The sequence below is a fragment of the Chiloscyllium plagiosum genome, chromosome 9 (assembly GCF_004010195.1).
Source record: "Chiloscyllium plagiosum isolate BGI_BamShark_2017 chromosome 9, ASM401019v2, whole genome shotgun sequence".
Taxonomy (NCBI): domain Eukaryota; kingdom Metazoa; phylum Chordata; class Chondrichthyes; order Orectolobiformes; family Hemiscylliidae; genus Chiloscyllium; species Chiloscyllium plagiosum.
In genome coordinates this window covers 102704550-102727142 of record NC_057718.1, presented here as the reverse complement: position 1 = coordinate 102727142, position 22593 = coordinate 102704550, and the positions used below count along the sequence as shown (strand labels likewise).

The 22593-nt window shown below is 39.8% G+C and overlaps 2 protein-coding genes across 5 annotated transcripts in view; both read left to right on the top strand.

Moving 5' to 3' along the window:
* Positions 1-120: 120 nt before the first annotated feature.
* LOC122553115 lies at positions 121-21462 on the top strand. Of its 4 annotated transcripts, none has more exons than XM_043696667.1 (6): positions 121-846; positions 8571-8775; positions 11442-11608; positions 12509-12639; positions 16388-16554; positions 21203-21462. In XM_043696667.1, the coding sequence occupies exons 1-6, from the start codon at positions 685-687 to the stop codon at positions 21397-21399; spliced, it is 1029 nt and encodes a 342-aa protein (XP_043552602.1). In that variant the 5' UTR covers positions 121-684; the 3' UTR covers positions 21400-21462. The 4 variants fall into 4 exon arrangements, with proteins under 4 accessions (XP_043552602.1, XP_043552603.1, XP_043552605.1 ...); XM_043696668.1 differs by lacking the exon at positions 21203-21462 and adding an exon at positions 16982-17304; XM_043696670.1 differs by lacking the exons at positions 16388-16554; positions 21203-21462 and adding an exon at positions 16982-17296.
* Positions 21463-21716: 254 nt separating this feature from the next.
* The window catches only part of LOC122553281, a 44860-nt gene continuing 43983 nt past the window's right edge, over positions 21717-22593 (top strand). Inside the window, exon 1 of the mRNA XM_043696869.1 lies at positions 21717-21807. Coding sequence (XP_043552804.1) covers positions 21717-21807 — 91 coding nt within the window. The remainder of the gene's footprint in view (positions 21808-22593) is intronic.

The following is a 22593-nucleotide window of genomic DNA, read 5'->3' as shown; positions in this document are numbered from 1 at the left end:
CATAATAAAATAATCCCACTTTTTCGAATATGGGAAACGGCTATCAATGCGCCGCGTCGAAACGCAGGGCATGCCGGTAGTTTTGGTTGCGGCGTCAAGTAAAGGATTGGGTCATAAAAATTCAGATCGGGGATTCAAACGTGAACGGGCATGCTTCAGTCGAGGATGAGCGCGCTAGACGTTCACTCAGGAGCCGGGCGGGAGAATTCCCCCTGGGTGGGGAGGAAACAGCCGTTCGGATGTGCGCGTGCGCGCGCCGCGCAGAGGCAGCTGGGAGTTGTAGTCCGGGTCGGGGGAGAGAGTTGGAAGGCTGTCCGTTGGGGGCATCAATCAACCCGCGCCCCGAGCCTTCAGTGTGCGGCTTCACGACCGACCGAGGAGAAGTGGTGGTGGTGGTGGTGGTGGTGGGGGAAGAGGGTAATCGGCCGGTCGTGGTAGCGTTTTGACGATCGTCCCGTGGCCGGCGGTCGGAAAGCGGGAGAAAGGATGAAAGAGGCGTCGGTTGCCATGGGAGCGGCGACATGTTGAGAGGCTGACCGCGGGATACAGAGAGAGTGAACCCTGTGGACCCGGGCTGAGGAGAAGCTGCTCTCCCAGCTTCACATCCGTAACCACCGTGCCCACCGCCCCAACACACGCACACGCACACACACACACAGAGGGAGAAGAGACGGCGACACAGCGATGGACGACTGCAACTTGAAGGAGTTGTCGCTCTCGGCCGGGATGCTGGACCCTGCCTTCAACCCGTCCATCCTCAACTACAGAGTGACACTGGGCAACGACACGGTCAATCTGACCATCTACCCGGTCACCAGCGACAACCACGCCACGTACCAAATCATTGTGAGTGCTGCAGAGAGAGAGAGAGAGAGGATAAACTGAATTGATATAGCGCCTGTCACCTCCTCTGGATAATTCCCCCCCCCCCAAAAAAAAAGTTCTCTTCTTCGCTCTAGCGTCGCTCGACCCCAAACTTTGGCACGAAAGCAGAAAATGCCTTAGAAAGTCAAACAGGTCTGGCAGTTGAGAGAAACGAAGTTAACATTTCGGGTTTAGTGACTCTTGTTTCTCTCTCTCCACAGATGTCGTCCGACCTGCTGAGTTTCTTTCGCATATTTATTTTGCTGCATTTTGAAGTGTAACTGGTTTGGGATGGGGACGGTGCGTGTGAAGCTGCTGTTGGTTAGCTCTATTGGCTGGATAACTGGCTTCTCAACTTCACTCCTCTCCTGAGGCATGGTGACCCTCAGGTTAAACCACCACCAATCGTCATAATCTAATGAGAAAGTAGCCCAATGGTCTAACAGGATAACCTTATCCCGAGGATGCATGCAGCAGAGCAGCCTTTTTACACACAGCCAGCTCCCTCAAGCAGCAATGTCATGGACCCTCCTTCGATATTTCTAGTCAATAATGGTGGGTTAGTGGTTAGCACTGCTGCCTAACAGCGCCAGGGACCTGTGTTTGAATCCAGCCTCAGGCAACTGTCTGTGTGGAGTTTGCACATTTTCCCTGTGTCTGTGTGGGTTTCTTCTGGGTGCTCTGGGTTTTTTTCCCCACAGTTATGCAGGTTAGGTGAATTGGCCATGCTAGATTGTCCATGGTGTTCAAAGGTGTGTACGTTAGGTGCATTAGTCACGGATAAATGTAGGGGAATGGGTCTGGGTAGGTTACTCTTCAGAGGGTTGATGTGGACTTGTTGAGCCAAAGGGCCTGTTTCCACACTGTAGGGATTCTATGGAATATGTTATTCCTCACTTCAGGAGCAAGTGGGACTTGGACCCAAGCTTTCTGGCCCAGAATGAACCACAATAATCTGTTTATTTTTAACAATGTTGATTCAGGCCTAAATATTCTGAAGAAGCTCTCTAACTTGTCTTTAAAATCTCTCACATCCATTGGCTGGACAGAGCCACTGTTTGGTATCTGATCCAAAGGATGTACCTCCAATATTACAGCTCACCATAGTGATCGCACTGACTGTATTTTTGTACTCTTGTCTGACGGCTTGAACCCACAAAACTTTGGGGATGTGGGAACTGGTTGAACAAAGAACAAAAAAAATTCCAGAACAGGCCCTCCAAGCCTGCGTGAATCCAGATCCTATATCTAGACCTGTCACCTATTTTCCAAGCATCTGTATCCCTCTGCTCCCTGCCCATTCATGTATCTGTCTAGATACATCTTAAATGATGCTATTGTGCCCACCTCTACCACCTCCGCTGGCAAAGTGTTCAAGGTACCCACTATCCTTTGCGTAAAGAACTTTCCGTGCATATTACTCTTAATCTCTTCCACTCTCACCTTGAACTAGTGACCCCTAGTAATTGAGTCCCCCACTTGGGAAAAAGTTTCTTGCTATCCACCTTATCTATACCTCTCATGATTTTGTCGACCTCAATCAGGTCCCCCTCAACATCTGTCTTTCCAATGAAAATAATCCCAATCTACTCAATTTGTTTTCCTAGCTAGCGTCCTCCATACTAGGCAATATCCTGGTAAACCTCCTCTGCACCCTCTCCAAAGCATCCACATCCTTCTGTTAATGTGCCGACCAGAACTGTATGCAGTATTCCAAATGTGGCCGAACCAAAGTCCTATACAAGTGTAACATGACCTGCCAACTCTTGTACTCAATACCCCGTCCAATGAAGGAAAGCATGCCGTATGCTTTCTTGACCACTCTAATGACTTGCGTTGCCACCTTCAGGGTACAATGGACCTGACCACTCTCTTTGTACATCAATTTTCCCCAGGGCTTTTCCATTTACTGTACAGTTTGCTCCAGAATTGGATCTTCCAAAATGCATCACCTCATATTTGCCCAGATTGAATTCCATCTGCCATTTCCCCTGCCCAACTCTCCAATTTATCTATATTCTGCTGCATTCTCTGATAGTCCCTTCTCCATCTGGTACTCCACCAATCTTAGTATCATCTGCAAACTTGCTAATCAGACCACCTATACCTTCCTCCAGATCATTTATGTATATCACAAACAACAGTGGTCCCAGCACAGATCCCTGTGGAACATCACTGGTCACAGTTCTCTATTTTGAGAAACTCCCTTCCACTATTACTGTCTCCTGTTGCCCGGCCAGTTCGCTATCCATCTAGCTGGTATACCCTGGACTGCATGCGACTTCACTTTATCCATCAGCCTACCATGGGGAAAGGAAGTAGTGCTACTAACTGAGTCACATTGGATAGAATATAATTTGTTTGCTAACAATTTGGTTGGTGTGGATATAATGCTTTATCTTACCTTCCGATTCCATTTTGATTTAGTCCCGTGCACCCCCCAACCTTAATGGGCTTTGCATATAAATCAATCAATTGGACAACACTGGTAATTTACTGGTGGTGGTTAATAAATGAAAGAAAATACGGGTGATTTGGTGATGGGGAAAATATAAGTTCAGTTGTGTGTAAGAGCACTTCTGGAAGTAAACAGGAGAACAACTTGGTAGATGCATTAAAATGCTTTAAATCAACATGTTTATGGATATTGCAATATACCTCGATGGTTGGGCCCTTGTGGCACAGTGGTAGTGTCTCTCCCACCTGAGATGTATCATAACCTCACTGAATAGGGGTTGATTTGAAAATATCTACACCTCTATAGTAGGTGGGATTTGAAATGGCAGCTAGAGATTAGGACACTACTGCAATGAGACAAGAACCCTGTTAGAAGCAACTCACTTAATTTGGGTTGGATCTCATTGTTGGCAGATTAAGAGTCTCACGCTGTACTGATTGAGCCAGCTACTGGATGCTATAAGAGTATTTTCTCTTGGAGAGATAGGGAGCATTGTTGAACAGAGGGACCTAGGAATATAGGTTCATTATTCCTTGAAAATGACATCAGAGGTGAACGGGGTGGTGAAGAAAGCATTTGGCACCCTTGTCTGCATTGGTCAGAGCATTGAGCATAGGACCTGGGATGTCTTGTTGTGACTGTACAAGACATTGGTGAGGCCACTTTTGGAATACTTTGCGCAATTTTGGTCACTCTGCTAAGCAAGGATGTTGTTGAACTAGAAAGGATGCAGAAAAAACTCACAAAGTTGTTGTCAGGACTGAAGAGTTTGGATTATAAGGATAGGGCTGGGACTTGTTTCCCTAAAGAGTTGGAGGCTAAGGATGATCTTTACAGAGGTTTATAAAATCATAAGGACCATAGATCAGATGAATAGCCATGGTCTTTTTCCAAGGGTAGGGGACTCCAAAATTAGAGGACATAGGGTGTAGGTTTGCTCGCGTTTCATTACCTGGCTAGGTAACATCATCAGTGAAGCTTCACTTGGAGGTCGCCACTGATGATGTTACCTAGTCAGGTAATGAAACGTCTGGATATCAAACCTACAGCTCAGCGAGCAAACCTACACCCTAAACCTCAACCTGACTACAAACCTTCACAAACCTTGCTGGAGGACATAGTTTAAGGTAAGAGGGGAAAGATTTAAAAGGGATCTGAGAGGCAATATTTCACACAGGGTGAGTTGCATTGTATGGAATGAGCTGCCAGAGGAAGTCGTAGAGTCCGGTACAATTACAACATTTAAAAGATATTTAAACAGGCACATGAATAGGAAACGTTTAGAGGGATGTGGCCAAACGCAGCCAAATGGGACTAGTTCAGTTTAGGATACCTGGTCGGCATGGATGATTTGGACTGAAGGGTCTGTTTTGTGCTGTATGACTCTGACTCGACAACTTAAAACTAAGGGGTCTTCCATTTCAGGTGGAGATTAGAAAATTTATTTTCACTGAGGGTCATGAATCTTTGGGAATTCCATCCAGTGACCAATGGAAACAATCATTGAATATCTTTAAAACAGAAATAAATTGATTCTTGACTAACAAGGATTCAAAAGGTACTGGGTGAGCTAAGGAGGAAAGTAAAGTTGAGACCACAGTCAGATTAGCCATGATTTTAGTTAGTATACTTCCTCCAAGGCCAACGTTTCCTTCTTAAGTGTGGTGCTTAGGTCTGCTCTCAGAGCTCCAAGTTAGGTCGAACCAGGGTTTTGATTAACTGCAGCTCCATATGTGTGTCCTAATAGTCGTGTCCTCAATGAAGTGGGATTGCATACACTGAGGTTGTATTTCCTGTAATTTGGAAGGTTAAGGTGTAATTGAATTAAAGTTTAGAAAGAGACTCGTTCGTGTAAAAAGAGGATTAGGGTTAGAATTACGTTGGAACCTCAATGACCTGAGGAATTGTCTAAACTTTCAACCCAAGTCTTTCAGGAGTGAAGTTGGGAAACATTTTTATATGCAAAGGGTGGTAGAAGTTTACTCCCTTCTGCAAATGATAGTTGCTGCTAGATCAAGTGTTAATTTTAAATCTATGATTAATAGATTGTTAGTAACCAAAGGTATCGAGGAACATTGGACAAAAGTGAAATAAGAATAGAAATATTTGTTAAGAAAAGGTACTATAAAAATATATGGCCCACGTTCTTGTGCAGCATAAAAATGCAAAATGTGACACTGTGCCATATAAATGATTTCAGGTCAGATGTCCAGAAGTGTGATTTTAAAAGAGGAGAGAAAGAGAGGTAAACACACCTTGAAGTTTAGGGAAGGAACTCTGAATCTTAAGGACTATACACCTAAAAGCACAGCTACCAGTTGTGGAATCATTAAAATCAGGGATGCTTAAGAGGCCGGAATTGAATAAATGCAAATAGCTTGGAGGATTATAGGGGTATAGGACAATACAGCGATGAGGAGGAATTAAGGAATAGTTTATTTTTGTTGCACTCACAAAGGAACTCATTTATGTTCAAAAGAAGGTCACTTGCCAGATTTTCCATTTTTGTTGCCAATTTCCAGCTGATATCCAATATTTTGTATCCATGGGAACTTCAAGGTGATGGAGAGGAAAGTGAAATCAGAGGTAATTGTTTGTAAGGATAATTGAGTTTAGGATTGCTTTTTTGAGAAGAGATAATTCATGATTAGATTAGATTCCCTCAATATGGAAACACGTCCTTCAGCCCAACAAGTCCACACCAACCCTCTGAAGAATAACCCACCCAGATCCATTCTCCTACCCTACCCTATATTTGCCAATTCACCTGGCCTGCACATCTTTTAGATTATGGGAGGAAACCCACACAGACGCAGGGAGAATGTTTGTGTGGAATTTGCACAGCCACCTGAGGTCGGACTCGAACCCAGGTCCCTGGCACTGTGAGACTGTATTGCTAACCACTGAGCCACCGTGCCACCCTGATTTAATGGATTTAATAGCACACCACAGGGTTTGATACTGGTTCTTTTGCTGTTTGTTTTGTACATTAATAATCGAGACATGACTGTAGGAGGTATGATTCGTAAGTTTACAGATGGTACAAAAATTGTTGTTGTGGTAAATAATGAGAAGGAAAGACCTTCAACTACAGGACAGGATAGGCAGCTGGTCAGATGGCCTGCACAGTGGTAAGTGGAATCTTAACCTGCAATGTGCAAGGTGAGGCATTTTGGGAGGACTGACAAGACAAGATGATACAGTTCAACTGGTAGGACGCTAGGCAGTACAGATGATCAGAGAGACCTTGGTGCGGATGTTCGTAGTTCTTTGAAGGCAGAAAAAGAGGTCACTAAGGTGCTTAAGAAGGCATATGGGATACTTTAATTATTAGGTGAAAGCGAGTACTGCAGATGCTGGACATTAGAGTCAAAATTAGAATGGTGCTGGAAAAGCACAGCAGGTCAGGCAGCATCCGAGGAGCAGGAAAATCGACGTTTCGGGTAAAAGCTCTTCATCAGGAATGAAGGGCTTTTGCCCGAAACATCGATTTTCCTGCTCCTCAGATACTGCCTGACCTGCTGTGCTTTTACAGCACCACTCGCTTGCATTATTAGTCAAGGCATTGAATACAAGAAGAGGAGGTTATTATGGAATTGTATGTATAGTTAGGCTGCAGTTAGCGTAAAGTGTGCAGTTCTGGTCGCCACACTATAGGAAGGATGTGATAGTATAAGAGGGTATTCTGAAGAGATTCATTAGGGTGTTGCCTATTTCTTGACTGTCCCTTGACAAAATGGTAGTATGTCACTTTGTTGAATAAAACTGAGTATCTTGCCAGGCCTTTACTACCCATTCTTGCTGTAGGTTCTGCAATCATGTAAGATGGATAATCATGTTTCTCCATGGTTTGTTCTATTAAACAATAGTTTGCATTTATATCATGCCTAGAAAACATTCCAAGTTGTTTCACAAGGGTATTGTCAAACAAAATTTGATAGTAAGCTGTGTAAGGAGATATTAGGGCAGATGGCCCAAAGCTTGGGCACAGAGATAAGATTGAAGGAAAATCTTTGAGAAATGAGAGTTGGCAAGTTCTGCACATGCCAATTGCAAATGCTTCCATAATCCACCTGCACACATGGACCTCGGAGGTCGGCAAAATGACCAGAAACATTAGAGGTGATGTGTTCCCATGTATATGCTGCCCTTGTCCTCCTAGGTGGTAGAGGTTATGGGTTTGGAAGGTACTGTTAAAGAAGCTATGAGAAAGTGAGGACTGCAGATGCTGGAAAAGCACAGCAGGTCAGGCAGCATCCGAGGAGCAGGAGGCTGCCTGACCTGCTGTGATTTTTCCAGCATCACACTCTCGACACTGTCAAAGAGGTGTTAATGAATTGCTGCTGTGTATCTTATAGGCAGTATGCACTGCTTCCTCTGTATGGGTGTTGGAGTGAGTGAATGCTTAAGTCAGTAGATAGGATGCCAGGCTGCTTTGTTCAGGATGGAGTCAAGCCAATTGACTATTTTCATTCAGGTGACTTTAGAGTATTCCATCATATGCCTGACGTTTAGATGGTGAAGACAAGAGATGAGCTGCAAACTGCAGAATTCCCAGTCTCTAACTTGCTCTTCTGGCAAAATGCAACATCAATTTTTGCATTTGATGAACAATTAGATTATGAAATCTTTCATTTGGCAAACATTATCACTTTGATAGCACAGATTTAATTATATTTGAACTGTTGCTTTGTAAGGAAACCTAATCACTACCTTGCACTTCGCATGGAATTGCCAACAATGAAGAAATTCAATGTTATGGTGGTATTAGCTGAGAGAGATGAATGGTAGCAAGCCACAGGGAAAAAGTACAGATCATTTTCAAGTAATACCGTAGATCTCATCTACCTAGATGAATGGTATCGGTTCACCATGTCTCGGTGCTGCTCTTGAGCGTCAGCTTGACTCCTTTATCCAATGCAGGAATGGATTTGAGCGTACAATCTGCTGGTCTGTAGGTGGACAATGCTGCAGCTAAATGCAAACAGCTGACACTTCTGGGACATTCCTTAACAAGAAATTGCTCACACAAGTGTCCTGCATTTCCCCAAGTGTCACTAATAGTAAATGTACTTTCGCTGCTTGTTGAGAGTATTTAAGTAATAGTGCTAGGGCTTGATATACTGACCAATGAGCTCATTCCTAATGCCTTATCAGGTAACAACTGTACATCCAAACAATTAAGAAAGTAATTGTCCGTGAAATATTCCATAATTTGGTGAAATTATTGCTTTTTTTTCTCCTCTAGGGTACAGGTGGCAGTAAAACGGTCGGTCTCCAAGATGGTCTAAATAAAATTGAGATTGAAGTTGCTGCAGAAGATGGAACTTTGAAGCGGTATAAAATAGAGGCAACCAAGCTCAGTGCAAACACCCCAGTACTAAGTGGACTGAAAATAGCTGAAAACTTGACACTTGATCCTCCATTTTCTATCAGTGAATATAAATATACATGTATGTGGGTGGTTTCTTTGTTGAATCCTGGAAGTAAATTAAGTTTTCTCCATTGTAGGTTGGTCAATGACCTTGCACTAGCAAGGCTGGAGAGACAAAGAACAAAATGTTTCACAGCAATCTACAAACTTAACATCAAGCTCACCAAAATTAAAATTAAGTTATCTACCTCAATTCCCTCACTTTCTGATCAACTGCCCTGCCAGAAAGTCTAATTGTTTTCTTTCTTGCAGATTAACCCTTGTTTTTCAGTGATTAGACAGTGCTTTCAGTGTGCCAATTTTGTTCTTATGAACAACGTCTTCAGAACTTGCATATCCCAGAATTATCACTGGCTTTTAATTGCATTAAACTTAACTTTCCATAACTTTGATATTTGCAGTCTCATTTGGAAGATAGAAATATCAAATGCAAGAGGAGAGATGTGCATGCTGAATTTGACTGCTTTATTCATGTGTTATTTAAACAGTTATAGATATGTACAGCACGGAAACAGACCATTCAGTCCAACTTGTCCATGCCAATCAGATATCCTAAATTAATCAAATTTGGCAGCACTTGGCCCATATCCTTCTAAAGCCTTCCTATTCATAAACCCATCCAGATGCCTTTTAAATGTTGTCATTTTACCAGTCTCCACTACTTCCTCTGACAGCTCATTCCATACATGCACCACCCTCTGAGTGAAAAAGCTGCCCCTTAACTCCCTATTAGATCTTTCCCCTCTCACCCTAAACCTATGCCCTCTCGTTCTGGACTCTCCCACTCCAGGGAAGAGACCTTGTCTATTTACCCTATTCCTGACCCTCATGATTTTATAAACCTCTATAAGGTCACCCCTCAGCCTCTGACGCTCCAGGGAAAATAGCCCCAGCCTATTCAGCCTCTCCTGATAGCTCAGACTCTCTAATGAAGCCATTACAAATATCATGCTTATATCATTTGTATACAAGTAGTATAAAAATACCTTAAAATGTGAACTTCTGATTTTTTTCTTTAGCAGCAAAATAGTCTAGTCCCATTAGCAAAACATTCCAAAAGGCGTTTTTACATAACATCCATGTTTGCTAATCTTTTGGTTTCTTGAAAACTGTCTATTAACACAACTCAATAATGGCCTCACGTTCTTCTTAAGAGCCTGCCAGCTTTTAAGCAAAAAAAAATGCAGATCAATGGAATACTGTTTTGACATTAAACAATTAAATATTTTCTAAAAATAGTGATTTTGAAAGATTTGTAGCTCAGATTGATAATAAGTATGTAAGTTAGCTCGCTGAGTTGGAAGGTTTGTTTTCAGATATTTCGTCACCATGACTAGGTAACATCATCAGTGAGAGTCTCTGGTGAAGCGCTGGTCGTATGTCCAGCCTCTTTATTTATAGGTCTTGGTTTCTTAAGGTGGGTGATGTCATTTCTGTATTTTTTAAGGAAAGGTAGATGGGATCTAAGTCGATGTATTTATTGATGGAGTTCTGGTTAGAACGCCTCTAGGAATTCTCGTGTGTGTTGTCCCAATCAAAGTGGTGTCCTCCTTTGTCTGTATTTATGGAAACTATCTATGTATGTAAACCAAGACCTACAAATAGAGAAGTGGGATATATCACCAGTGCTTCACTGGAGATTATCACTGATGATGTTATCTAATCATGGTGACGAAACATCTGAAAACAAACCTTGCAGCTCAGCAAGCTAACTTATGTACTTATTTTCTAAAATTATTTAACAATCTAGTACAGTACAACATCTTTGAATTTTAATCAGGAAGCTGGCCAAATTTAGTTGAAATTCATATAAGCAATTTATAGATCCTAGACTAAAATTACAATCTCAAAAATATCTTCGAATTTTACTACAGTACAATATCAAATTTAAACAGTTCAGCGATTCAACTGGTTGTCAAGTTATGTAAAGTTTGTTAATCTAGAAATTGTGGGATTTTGAAACATTCATTGAGAACCAACTGAGGAAGCCAGTGAAACACCAGGGTAATGCTGTAAGGGAGACGAGGGGAACAATATGGATCAGAATACCGTGAATAGTTGTGGACATGCAATACCTTTTGGAACGATAAAAACGTGAATTTGCAACCTGCTCCAACACTATGCGCAGCAAATCCGCAAAAGCATTGAAGCATCACATTACTGTCACTCTTTACCAGATGAAAAATTTTTGAGATTATTTGTGACCAGGAGTATGACTATAAATAAAACATCCTCTGGCAGGGTGCTTTCTCATAGTGCATGTGCAGATGCAACCTCCTTTTAAAACTTAGAATCCAATGGAAAAATGCACAACACATTCTCATGAGGAAATGTATTAAGAACATAAGAGTTCTTAGGATCTATTGAGCATTATCTATCCTGTATTTTCTAATAATTCCCATTTTACTTTAGAGCTTATTAATGTGCGTGGATGCTGAAATATTAAGTTGTTAACTATGAGACTGTAGATGTTTGTGTATGAACAGCTACGACATCTCAATTGTCTGAAGCAGTGTGGCTATACAGTGAGATTTAACAATCGGTTTAGTTGTATTTTAATTATATATCCATGCAGGTTCCAATATATGTGTACAATACATGGTGAAAGCAGTTTGGAGCTATTTGTTTTTTTAAATCAGAGGTAAAGTCATGCTCACATATTTAAAATTATTCTCTTAACTTTAGGTACAGCACCACTAAATATGATCAGTGTAATCGTTGAACCAATTGCCCCAGACCATAATATGCATGTGACTGTTAATGGTTCAGAAGTCGGGAATCAAACGTACCTAAATGTAGGACATACCAAAGTGGAGGTGAATGTTACATCAGCAGATGGCACTAATTCACAGGTACAATGCAATCAATCTGCTTGGCCAAAGTTTCCTTTAATTTGTTGTTTTCTAGCAATTTAAAGGCATTTAACATGATCTTCTGAAAACATGAATCATTGACCCCACTAGTTTTTTTTTCCCTTCTGCGTTTGAAACACATTGGGCCTTTGTTTACTCGATGAGCACTAGATGTGAAAGTTATTGTACAATGTAAACTGCAATTACCCAAAATGTTTGCCATTGGAAGTAGTGGCAACCTCCTGGAATGGGATTTGAAACATGCTAATTATGGCACTGTAAGCAGATTATTCCAGTATTGGGTAAGTTCTGGCATTTTAGGCACTTAGCCATAAACTCATTGTAGGGAACAGCAGTGTGGACTTTGTCAGGAGTGGCCTCCAACGACAATTGGCAAAAGTTTGAGAAGCATAGAATACACAATCACTGTAAGACCCCAGGCCATCCTTCAATTTGAAATTTTCAACCTCGACATCGTGGTACTCTAGTGCTGAGTTTTTAAAAATTCTTTCATGGGATATGAGCATCACTGGCTGGCCAGTCTTTATTGCCCATCTCTAGTTGCCCTTGTGGAGGTGGTGGTGAGCTGCCTTCTTGAACCCCTGCAATCTACAATGTAGATAAGCCCACCATGCTATTAGGGAGGAAATTCCAGGATTTTTATCCAGCAACAGTGAAGGAATCAGGCTGAGTTTGTTGGAATTGGTGAGTAAGTAGATGTAGGCAACAGATGGGGAGAAATGGAGCCAAAGCAGAAGCCCGGCCATTTTCAAATGGTGGGGCATGATTGAAATTTGTTCTTAGTCCAGTTTCTGACATGCTGTTTGATCGTGCCAACTTCTAAAGCCAGCCCTTTAACAAAACCTTTTAAAATAATAATTCTCAAACTTTCCTGAACAGATATATCAGATCGTTATCTCCCGGGTACAGTTTCCGTGGTCTATTACTTTCTCAGATCTTAATGATGTCCAGGAATATGAGTGCCCAATATCCCTTAAGGCTTACTACCGACCTGTCTCTATCAAAGGAAGGTAAGAAAAGTTTTCAGATTATTCTACAAAGTAAATTATTGATTTGCCCTCTTGGTTCCTCTATTAAAGTCCCATGTTCAGCGGTAAGGAATGACCGGAGGAACTACATCAATTGCGTGGAGCCAGGCATTTCAGTGTTTAATAATTTTAGAAGGAGTTGACAAGAGTTACAAAAAATGTACTCCATTTTGGTACAATTGACTTTTTATTTAGTTTCCTTGCATAATTGGTGCCAATTTGGACGAGGGAGATCCAGTAGATGTAGTGTACCTGGACTTACAGAAAGCTTTTGATAAAGTCCCACACAGCAGGTTAGTGAGTAAAATTAGGGCGCATGGTATTGGGAGCAAAGTACTAGATTGGATTGAAAATTGGTTGGCTGATAGGAAACAAAGGGTAGTGATAAACGGCTCCATTTCGGAATGGCAGGCAGTGACCAGGGGGGTACCGCAGGGATCCGTGCTGGGACCGCAACTTTTTACAATATATGGTAATGATATAGAAGATGGTATCAGCAATAACATTAGCAAATTTGCTGATGATACAAAGCTGGGTGGCAGGGTGAAATGTGATGAGGTGTTAGGAGATTACAGGGTGACCTGGACAAGTTAGGTGAGTGGGCAGATGCAGTTTAATGTGGATAAATGTATGGTTATCCACTTTGGTGGCAAGAACAGGAAGGCAGATTACTACCTCAATGGAATCAATTTAGGTAAAGGGGCAGTACAGAGAGATCTGGGTGTTCTTGTACACCAGTCAATGAAGGCAAGCATGCAGGTACAGCAGGTAGTGAAGAAGGCTAATAGCATGCTGGCCTTCATAACAAGAGGAATTGAGTATAGAAGCAAAGAGGTGCTTCTGCAACTGTACAGCTGTGTGCAGTTCTGGTCTCCAAATTTGAGGAAAGACGTTCTGGCTATTGAGGGAGTGCAGCGTAGGTTCACGAGGTCAATTCCTGGAATGGCGGGATTACCTTACACTGAAAGTCTGAAGCGACTGAGCTTGTATACCCTTGAGTTTAGAAGACTGAGAGGGGATCTGATTGAGACATATAAGATTATGAAAGGATTGGACACTGGCAGAAGGAAACATGTTTCCGCTGATGGGTGAGTGCCGAACCAGAGGACACAGCTTAAAAATATGGGGTAGACCATTTAGGACAGAGATGAGGAGAGACGTCTTCACCCAGAGAGTGGTGGCTGTGTGGAATGCTCTGCCCCAGAGGGCAGTGGAGGCCCAGTCTCTGGATTCATTTAAGAAGGAGTTGGATAGAGCTCTCAAAGATAGTGGAATCAAGGGTTATGGAGATAAGGCAGGAAGAGGATACTGATTAGGAATGATCAGCCATGATCATATTGAATGGCGGTGCAGGCTCGAAGGGCTGAATGACCTACTCCTGCACCTATTGTCTAATTTCACTGAGAAGATCCATTTCCTACCAGTTAAAGTCAGTAGTTTTAATTTAAATCATATGGGAAAAAAACAAGTCTAACAATTAAATTAAATCACAGTAAATTGCTGTCCTGAATGTGCCTATTAACTTCAACGACTTGAGCATTTGTATGAGAAGGAGCTAGTCATTTATTCACAGCTAAAAATCATTCACAGAATTGAGAATAAACAATGAAATACTGAAGAGAAGAATCTTCAGTATAAAAACCTAGAATTAGCTAACAAGAGGCAAATCAATCCTTTTAAGAAATATTTTTCCAGATTTTGAATTTAAGCCATTTTACTTCTCTTATTCCTTGATAAACATTCTAGTCTCAAGGTATGTTTTTAGAATGAGATGTTAAATATCAGATACGTTTAGCTTCCAAATACTCCCAATAGTACTGAATGCTAACAATTTGGCATGTGGAATTTATCCTTTGGTCTTTCTTAAGTAAAACAAAATTGAGAAACTACTGAATTAAGAGAAGGTTGAGGAGGATCTTAGAGAAGTTTCTCAAATTATGCAAGGGCAAATTTGTGGATGATTATGTCCATTAATTGGTGAAAAGTACTACACTCAGCAGTGACGAGTGTAAGAAGGGCATTAAGGAATTATTTTGTACAAAAAGTTCTTGAGCAATGAAATCCTTTACCAAACTTTAACATTGAATCTAAACTATTACTACATTTAAGAGGGAGTTGGATAAATATCTAGAAGAGAAACATGTTAAAGAGTCCATGAAAAAAGAAGGGAAATGGAAGAGATAGCTCTAGCAGTGGAAATAACTCCAATAAAAAACACATAGGCTATCAATTGTTCTTGTCCTAGTGATCTGTATGATTCTGTATACCTTCTTGGTGGGTAAACTCTTTGATATCTGCATCCAGTTATAAAGGTTTAACAAAGACAATGTGTTCTCATAGCAATAGACCCTTTCAGTTGATTTCCACGATCCACTTGTAAGCTACTACTAGCTGCATTGTTTAGTAACTGTTTTCTTTTAAATTATTTATGTTCAAAAAAATAGTAACAAGAACTAAAATATTATCCAGCTTTCTCATGAAAATGTCACTGCTTAGGGTGAGGAACATAGGAGCATAAGTAGGTCCTTTGAGCCTGCCATATTAGATCATGGCTGATCATCCACCTTGATACCAGATTAACATGCTATGCCCATATTTATTAATGTCAGTATAATAACAAAATCCCTCAAACTCTATCATAAACTTACTCAATGACCTAGCTCCCACAGCCCCACTGGGGTAGAGAATTCCAAGGATTCATCTCCTTATGAATGAAGAATTTTCTTCTCATCTCAATGAGTTTTTTATTCCGAGTCTGTGTACCCTGGTTGTAGATATCCGCCGCCATCTTGGGAGAACTAAGAAAAAGAGGTGATGATGACAAATGTTCTGAGGGCATCTGTAGCTTTCAGCTGTAATTCCAGGGTCAGATCAAAATAGCTCATTAGAATTTGGCCAGGATTCAGAGGCTCCAGGCATCACATCATTTCAATGATTTTTTTCAATGGGGATGGATTTTCTACCCACAAAGCATATGTCTTCTGTCTGTAACCAGAGCAGTGACCCCAACTTCTCTGATTTTCTGAGGACAAAGAATTATCTCGGAGCATGATAGATCCAGTGAGATCAGACTTGCCTATGACAACACAAACAGACTGGGCCCCCTGAAACATGAGACCTTTTTGTTTAAACTTCTTAATTATCATCCTGTACATAGGGTGCTCCTGGGACATGAATGTATTCTTTGATAGAGTGATGAAGGGTGGGGTTAGAGGGAGTTATGCTGTGAAAACTATTTCAGTGGTGGGCAGACACAACTTTCCAAATAAATGGATCATCGACTATGGAGGTTATCTGCATTGACAAAGAGTATTCCATTCTCTATGCAACTAAGGTTTAATTTTTTGACAACAGGAGCTTTAGCAGGATTGCTGCTGGAAGGCACCAGCAAGTGTTGTCCCACCAAACTCCAGGAATATAGATATTAGAAACCAAAAAAAGAACACCAGTGAAGAATCAAGTCTAATGACATGACTCCGAGATTGTTAACCAGCTTTCTGATCAGCTATTGACTCTTCTATAACACAATTTGTTTTTGTTGAAAGTTTCTACTTAATGGAACAGTACTTCTGTGGTTAAGGCTATATTTGGAACAACAACCTGAATTTTGAACCAGATCATAATGCCCTAATCATACAAAGTGGTGCTCTCACAATACCAATCTACTGTGTACAAACTAGATTATGATTGTACATCTTTCTAATTACTGTTACTGTTTCTTATTGCCAAGTGATCCCAAGCACATATTCTCATCATCGTTAATTAAGTTCCTCACTCGAAAGACAAAGTGTAATCCTTTCGATGATACTCCTTTTGATGGACAGTGGTGTGTCCCAGAATATGAGGTGGACAAAAGAATGTCAGCTGCTTCTGTTTACTGTTGCTTCAGATATAGAGGTACAGCCCCCTTCTGGGAATATTTTACAACATTTTTGAAAGTTCAAATAGAAATATTGTGTTGATTACATTGAAGGAAACCTTACTGTCTCATTAGTTTAGGCGTATTACAAAAAAAAGTTCCTCTAATTCTTCAGCTTTAGGTATATGTTCATTTTTATCATTAATCTACACAGAATAAAACACATTTCAAACAATCTCTGTAAAGGTGCTGAAGAAACTCATCAGGTCTGGCTGCATTTGCTCAGAGAGATGGAGTTAAGGTTTCCAGTTCATTGTGATTCTTGGTTCTGAAGAGGAATAATTTGGACTCAAACATTAACTCTGTTTCTTTCTCAGTCGATGGTTCCGAAACTACTGGGTTACTCCAGCACTTTCTGTTTTTTAAATCTTCAGCATTTACAATATTTTGTTTTTATCTGTATAGATGCAACATGACTGAGGTCAAAAACTGAATACAAGAAATTGAAGTAGATTAGACCTCGTCTGCTGACCTCATAGCTGATCTTCTACCTCAACTTCACTTTCCCACCATATCTCCATTTCCGTTGGTCCTTGTAATACCCAAGAATCTTTCGATCTACAACTTGAAAATACCCCTCAACTCAACATTTCTGGCCTTTGGTTCATAACTTTTTGAAAGAATTTCTACTCATCTTTATCCTATAGTGTGTTCAATCCTGAGAATGTGATCCTTAGTGAGTTTTGATAAGATTTGTAGCTCAGGTTGAGGTTCTAGATGTAAGTTTGTTCGCTGAGCTGGAAGGTTCATTTTCAGATGTTTCGTCACCATACTAGGTAACATCATCAGTGAGCTTCCAGTGAAGCACTGGTGTTATGAACTACTTTCTATTTATGTGTTTAGGTTTCCTTGGGTTGGTGATGTGATTTCCTGTTCTTGTTCTCAGAGAGTGGTAAGGTGATACGATCCATAGTTCTAGACTGTGACCAGCAGGTCCATTACCCATTATCCGTTCTATCAAGCCATTTAAGAACTTTATGAGGAGTTAAGTTCATTCACATTATAATCAGACTTCCATGTGTTCCCCAAGTGCAGCCAGCCCATAGGCTGCTACCAACTAGGCCTGTGCAGCACTTTCCATTAATATCTTTGAAGTGTCACACTTGAGCCATGTATGTAGTAACCTACAGTACTGTGTGCATTGCTCATTGAGATATCCTTAGCCATTTGTGGATGGGATATGTAGTATACTTCTAGGCATAAGTTGATTGTAGGGCAGTTTCAACACTGGCTAGTTTTGGTTGCAGGGATTTTTTTAAATTTTCAGTTAACATAGTGTTTGCAAATAGTTGTCATGTGCTTTTGTTTTTTGCTTTATCCTTAACGAATCTTCCTGTTGGTATTGCAAGTATGTATTTGTAGTCAAGCACTTAATAAATATTTAATTCAAATCGAAGTTAATTAAAGCTCAATGGGGCTCAGTTCACAATGCCAACTCCATGCTATTGAAAGTCTTTTCAGTACTGTTGTGTTTCTCTTTGTCTTAGGTCCTTGTCCATCTTTTTTTGTCCCGTTCAGCACATCTGTGGGTTAAGTTAACGTATTTATTGCATTACAAATTTCAGTTTTCATTTCCTACTTGAAGTTACTTCTTATTCTGATGAGCACAACAGTAATGTAAATCACCCATCTAAAAGGATCAGTGAAATAATCTTGCTTTTCCACATCATTATTTGAAACCTATTCCACCTTTTTTGCATAATCCCAAATTAAAAGAGTCATTAGTTCATGGAAGTGAATTGCGAATGAATGATGCTGAATGGCTTCATCCTGTGAGGATTCCTCAATCTTCCTGATTTGATATAAGTGGAATGTGTACTTCTGTTGAGTTCAATTACATGGGCAAGATTTTAACTGGTACTGCAAGGTAAAAATGGAGCAGTTTTGTTAGAGCCCACCGTTACCTGAGTCCAATCCCACATTGGCACTGTCAGGTGACCAGTTAGTTTGCTCCACTAGTCTAATATATGAAAAGACCATCCTTTTCTTCTGAGCTTTATGAAGGGGCTCATACAACTCTTTATTTAAGAAAGAAAAATAATAATAACATGGAATGGGGTGGTGGTCAGTTTTACTGCCAGGTAGTAATATACTGAAGCAATTCACCCATCCTTGATAGAACACATTAGGCGTTCAATCTTTGGCTTAAACTTAATGGGAACCCCTACTGCACATTATCCAGGCAATGAAATTCAAAATCAGCCCCCTGAACAGGTTGGTTTCTGTCCATTCTAAACTTAAGGAGCACCATTTAGGAAAATGAAACTGTTACCCTGTGTTTTTTTATGCTGGAAGAGAATGAAGCTGAAATTTACTACCTAAAAATGTCCGTTATTATAGAGGAAATAAGACACGAGCATACTGGAAAAGTGGACTATCTCACCAAGGTTTAACCTACCCTCGCCGCAAAGGAAATAGGGAATGAAGCCCATTTTGCACTCCCAATTCTACTCTTCACAGCAATTCTGATGAAAGGTCATTGATGTGTGCACTCCGTTTATGGTGTGCAGAGATGTACATGACCTCCTGAATATTTCTAGCATCTTTTTTCATTTCAAATTTTCAGCTCTGATAATATTCTGATTTTGTGGTCAATATAGAGTTGAATCAGGTGGAATATGAAACTGTCATCAGATACTCCTGTCTAAAACATATTTTTGAAGAAAAAACTGAGAAGTATGTTTCAGCCTGTGACTTCAGGATGCCTCAAAATGTTTTAAAGCCAATGGAGCATTGACTTATAATTTCTTTTAAAGCTCTTGGTTAAGGGATAAATACTAGCCAGGACACCACAGACAACTCTGTTGTCCTACTTTGAAATTGTGCTGGGTTCTTTGAGTCACCATATACATTTATGTTGAGTATTGTTTTAACATTTCAATCTGAAGGCAATATCTCCCACAGAGCAGCAGTCTCTCAGTTTTGCCCTGGAGTATCAGACAAGATTTTCAAGCTCACCTCTGCAGAGTTGAACTTAAACCTACTACCTTTTTGCCTTAGAGGGACAAGTGTCACTAACTGATTCATGACTGACACTTTTATTTCATTTCCATTCTCTTCAGACCAGTTAGGTTAAAATCAGGGCATGATTACAGATATGTTTCCCACAACAGTTTCGAATGTGTATAGAATGCTTCTATTACAAACTATGTGGCCAGATTTATTGGAACAAAATTCTTTTTCCTTTTAAATTTGGGAACGCTGAAATTCTACCAAATAACGAACAAAGATTATATCCACAGTCCTCATGAAATGATTTCAAAGTCCTTTCTCTATATTGACACATGCACTATTTGAGTAACGTTTTATCTTTACTCATTTTATTTAGTGATGAAGATCATTGCACATAAGTTTCATATATCAAGTATAAATAGGAGTAGACTAATGGCCTTGGTTCAATTAATTACGATACCTTTGCAGCTGATCACCAAAGATGGACAATCCAACATTTTATTGTCTGTCTAACAGGAATTCAAAAATATCCTGATAAATATCTAAGCCTGTAGGATTGATTACAGGCAGTTTTAATTTCTTACTTTACGTTCTGCATAAAAAGCCTATATATTCACACAAATACAGTAGCTGTTTTACTCTGTAAGCAACCTGCTCAGGGATGTTATCACATACCTCTGGACATGTTACTTGAACAAAGGTATCACGAGTCTTATAAAATACTGATATATATGTATTAATTTGATAATTAAAATCTATTATGGAGAATATTAACTCAGCAAGTAAGCATGATTTGAATCCTAAATCAATGTCAATAAACTGCTAAAATTCCAATAAGGTTACCAAAATACACTGTAAATATCGTTGATATATTTATAATTGAGTATTTTTTCAATGCAATTGTAATTATTATGTTACATTAGCATCTACATTATCGATTATGATATCAGAAGTGGGAATGTTTTGTTGATGATTGCACTCCCCAGTTACTGGAGTAATATCCATATGCAGCAAGATTCCTTCTAATTTGCTGTCCATACTATTGAAAGGAGAATGCATATTAGCAAATTTGATTGATTTGTACCTACTCTCCTGCAGTCCATTTCTTCAAATTTGAGTTTGGACAGGGGTGCTAAAACAAACCCACCAGTGAGGCAAACAGGAACAAATAGCTGTGAGGTTTGACTTGAATGCTAGTTTAGAACTCCTTCAAAAAAGTAATATCTGCAAGATATATACCTTTGATCAGAATTTGTCTTTCAGATATTTCACATTTTCCTGTCATTCATTTTACTTGATTTCTCATGGCAATGTGCCATTCCCTAGAGTGTAAGGAGAAGGGACTTTCTGTTGAATCCACTGAGACAGCAGGTACCAGAATGCCCCATATTGATTGAATTTCCCCCCCCCCCCTCCCTTTCTTGAAAGAAAGCACTGTCTTATTTCTCAAAAGCAAAATCAGTTTTAAAAAGTTGTGAATGTCAATCTGCAATCCCGCATTCAATGATGCACAACATGGAGATCCAGGAATAAATTTTATTCATTTTCATTTGAATCTTGCTGCTAAAATGCTGGTTTTCTTTGTGCACATATAAATTACCATCACTCTTAGATATTCTGAGCCTTTATAGTCCTGTGACCACATTCTGTATTCACCATCTTACTCCTGTTAAGGTTGTACTGGTACATTTGAGCTGTCAGAACTTGGAAAACATGCATTGGAGTGTCCATTTAAGCCACCAAGTGAACTGGATTCAAAGGTCAGTTATTTGAGGAAACTAAATAAGCTTCTAATTGTTTTTGCACTCTCAGTGAGTAATGTTAATTTGCAACTACTGTACATCAGTTTGACCATCTATGGGGAATCTTAATAAATTATGTAATTTGAGCTGTTTGTTTTAAATACATTCACAGTTTGTGGATATCACTCATGAGGCCAGCATTTAATGTCCTTGAACTGAATGGATTTCTAAACCATCTCAGATTGTAGTCAAGAGTCAACCACAGCATTGAGTTTGAAATCCCACATAGGCCAGACCAAATAAGGATAGCATATTAACTTTCCTAAATAACAACTTTGTAATTTCATTGAGTAGTAACTACTGCTTTCCTCTGAAGGCAGGGTGGGATGAGTGAGAGTGGTACCCATATAATTGGGAAGGCAGAGGTAGGGTGGAGATCTCACGCAATGAAGCAGGCCTTCCCTAAAAACGGTTACCTGAGGCAATTACTGGCTCTCTGTCCAGCAGACAAAGCCCCATCAGCTCCAGTAAATACCAGTAACAATCGAGGGAATGATTGACAAAAGGTCATTAGGTTCAAAATTATCATTAAGAGTTTAAGGTGGATGTGTAAAATATTTTTTGAGATACGAAGAGTTGTCAAAGCTTATGTTTTGCTGCAAGAAATATGAGAGACAGGGGACATTGCACTTTTTCTTAAGAGTTGATAACTGTTTAAAATATAGAATATAACAGAACAAAATAAAATAGAAATTTATTGTCCCGTGTACTTTTACATGAAAAATACAGTGAGAAGTTTTATACATCACCCCATCACAATATCTACAGTGTCAATGACAGAAGTCATACATAGTGATTTTTTAAAAAAGTAAAATAAAGCCAAAGTTCATCACAGTTCAGTTCATCACATAGTCAGAAATAAGAGTATGATATAGAATAAAGACCTGGCACTGATTTAGGCCAAATTACTCTGTTCTGTGTAATTACTAACAAAAGTTGATTAAAATCTAAGCATATTGATAGGTGCAAATTATAATAGTTTAATCAGCTAACTAAACTGGAGATTTTTTAAATAACATAGTAAGTCACACTCATTTGCAGTGTGAAATCATATTATGTTTTACTCAATTCTTGATATATTGAAGTCTTCTAACCAAATTTATTTTTTATTGATGTCACTGTTAAGGCCAGCATTTATTAATCCAATTGAAACACACTTCAAAGATTAAAGAGCTGTACTGAAACTTAAACATTCTATTGGTAAAAATGGCAAGCAGGCCGTAGAGCTGAATCAAATATCTTATCTTCCTTGCACTTTGGAAC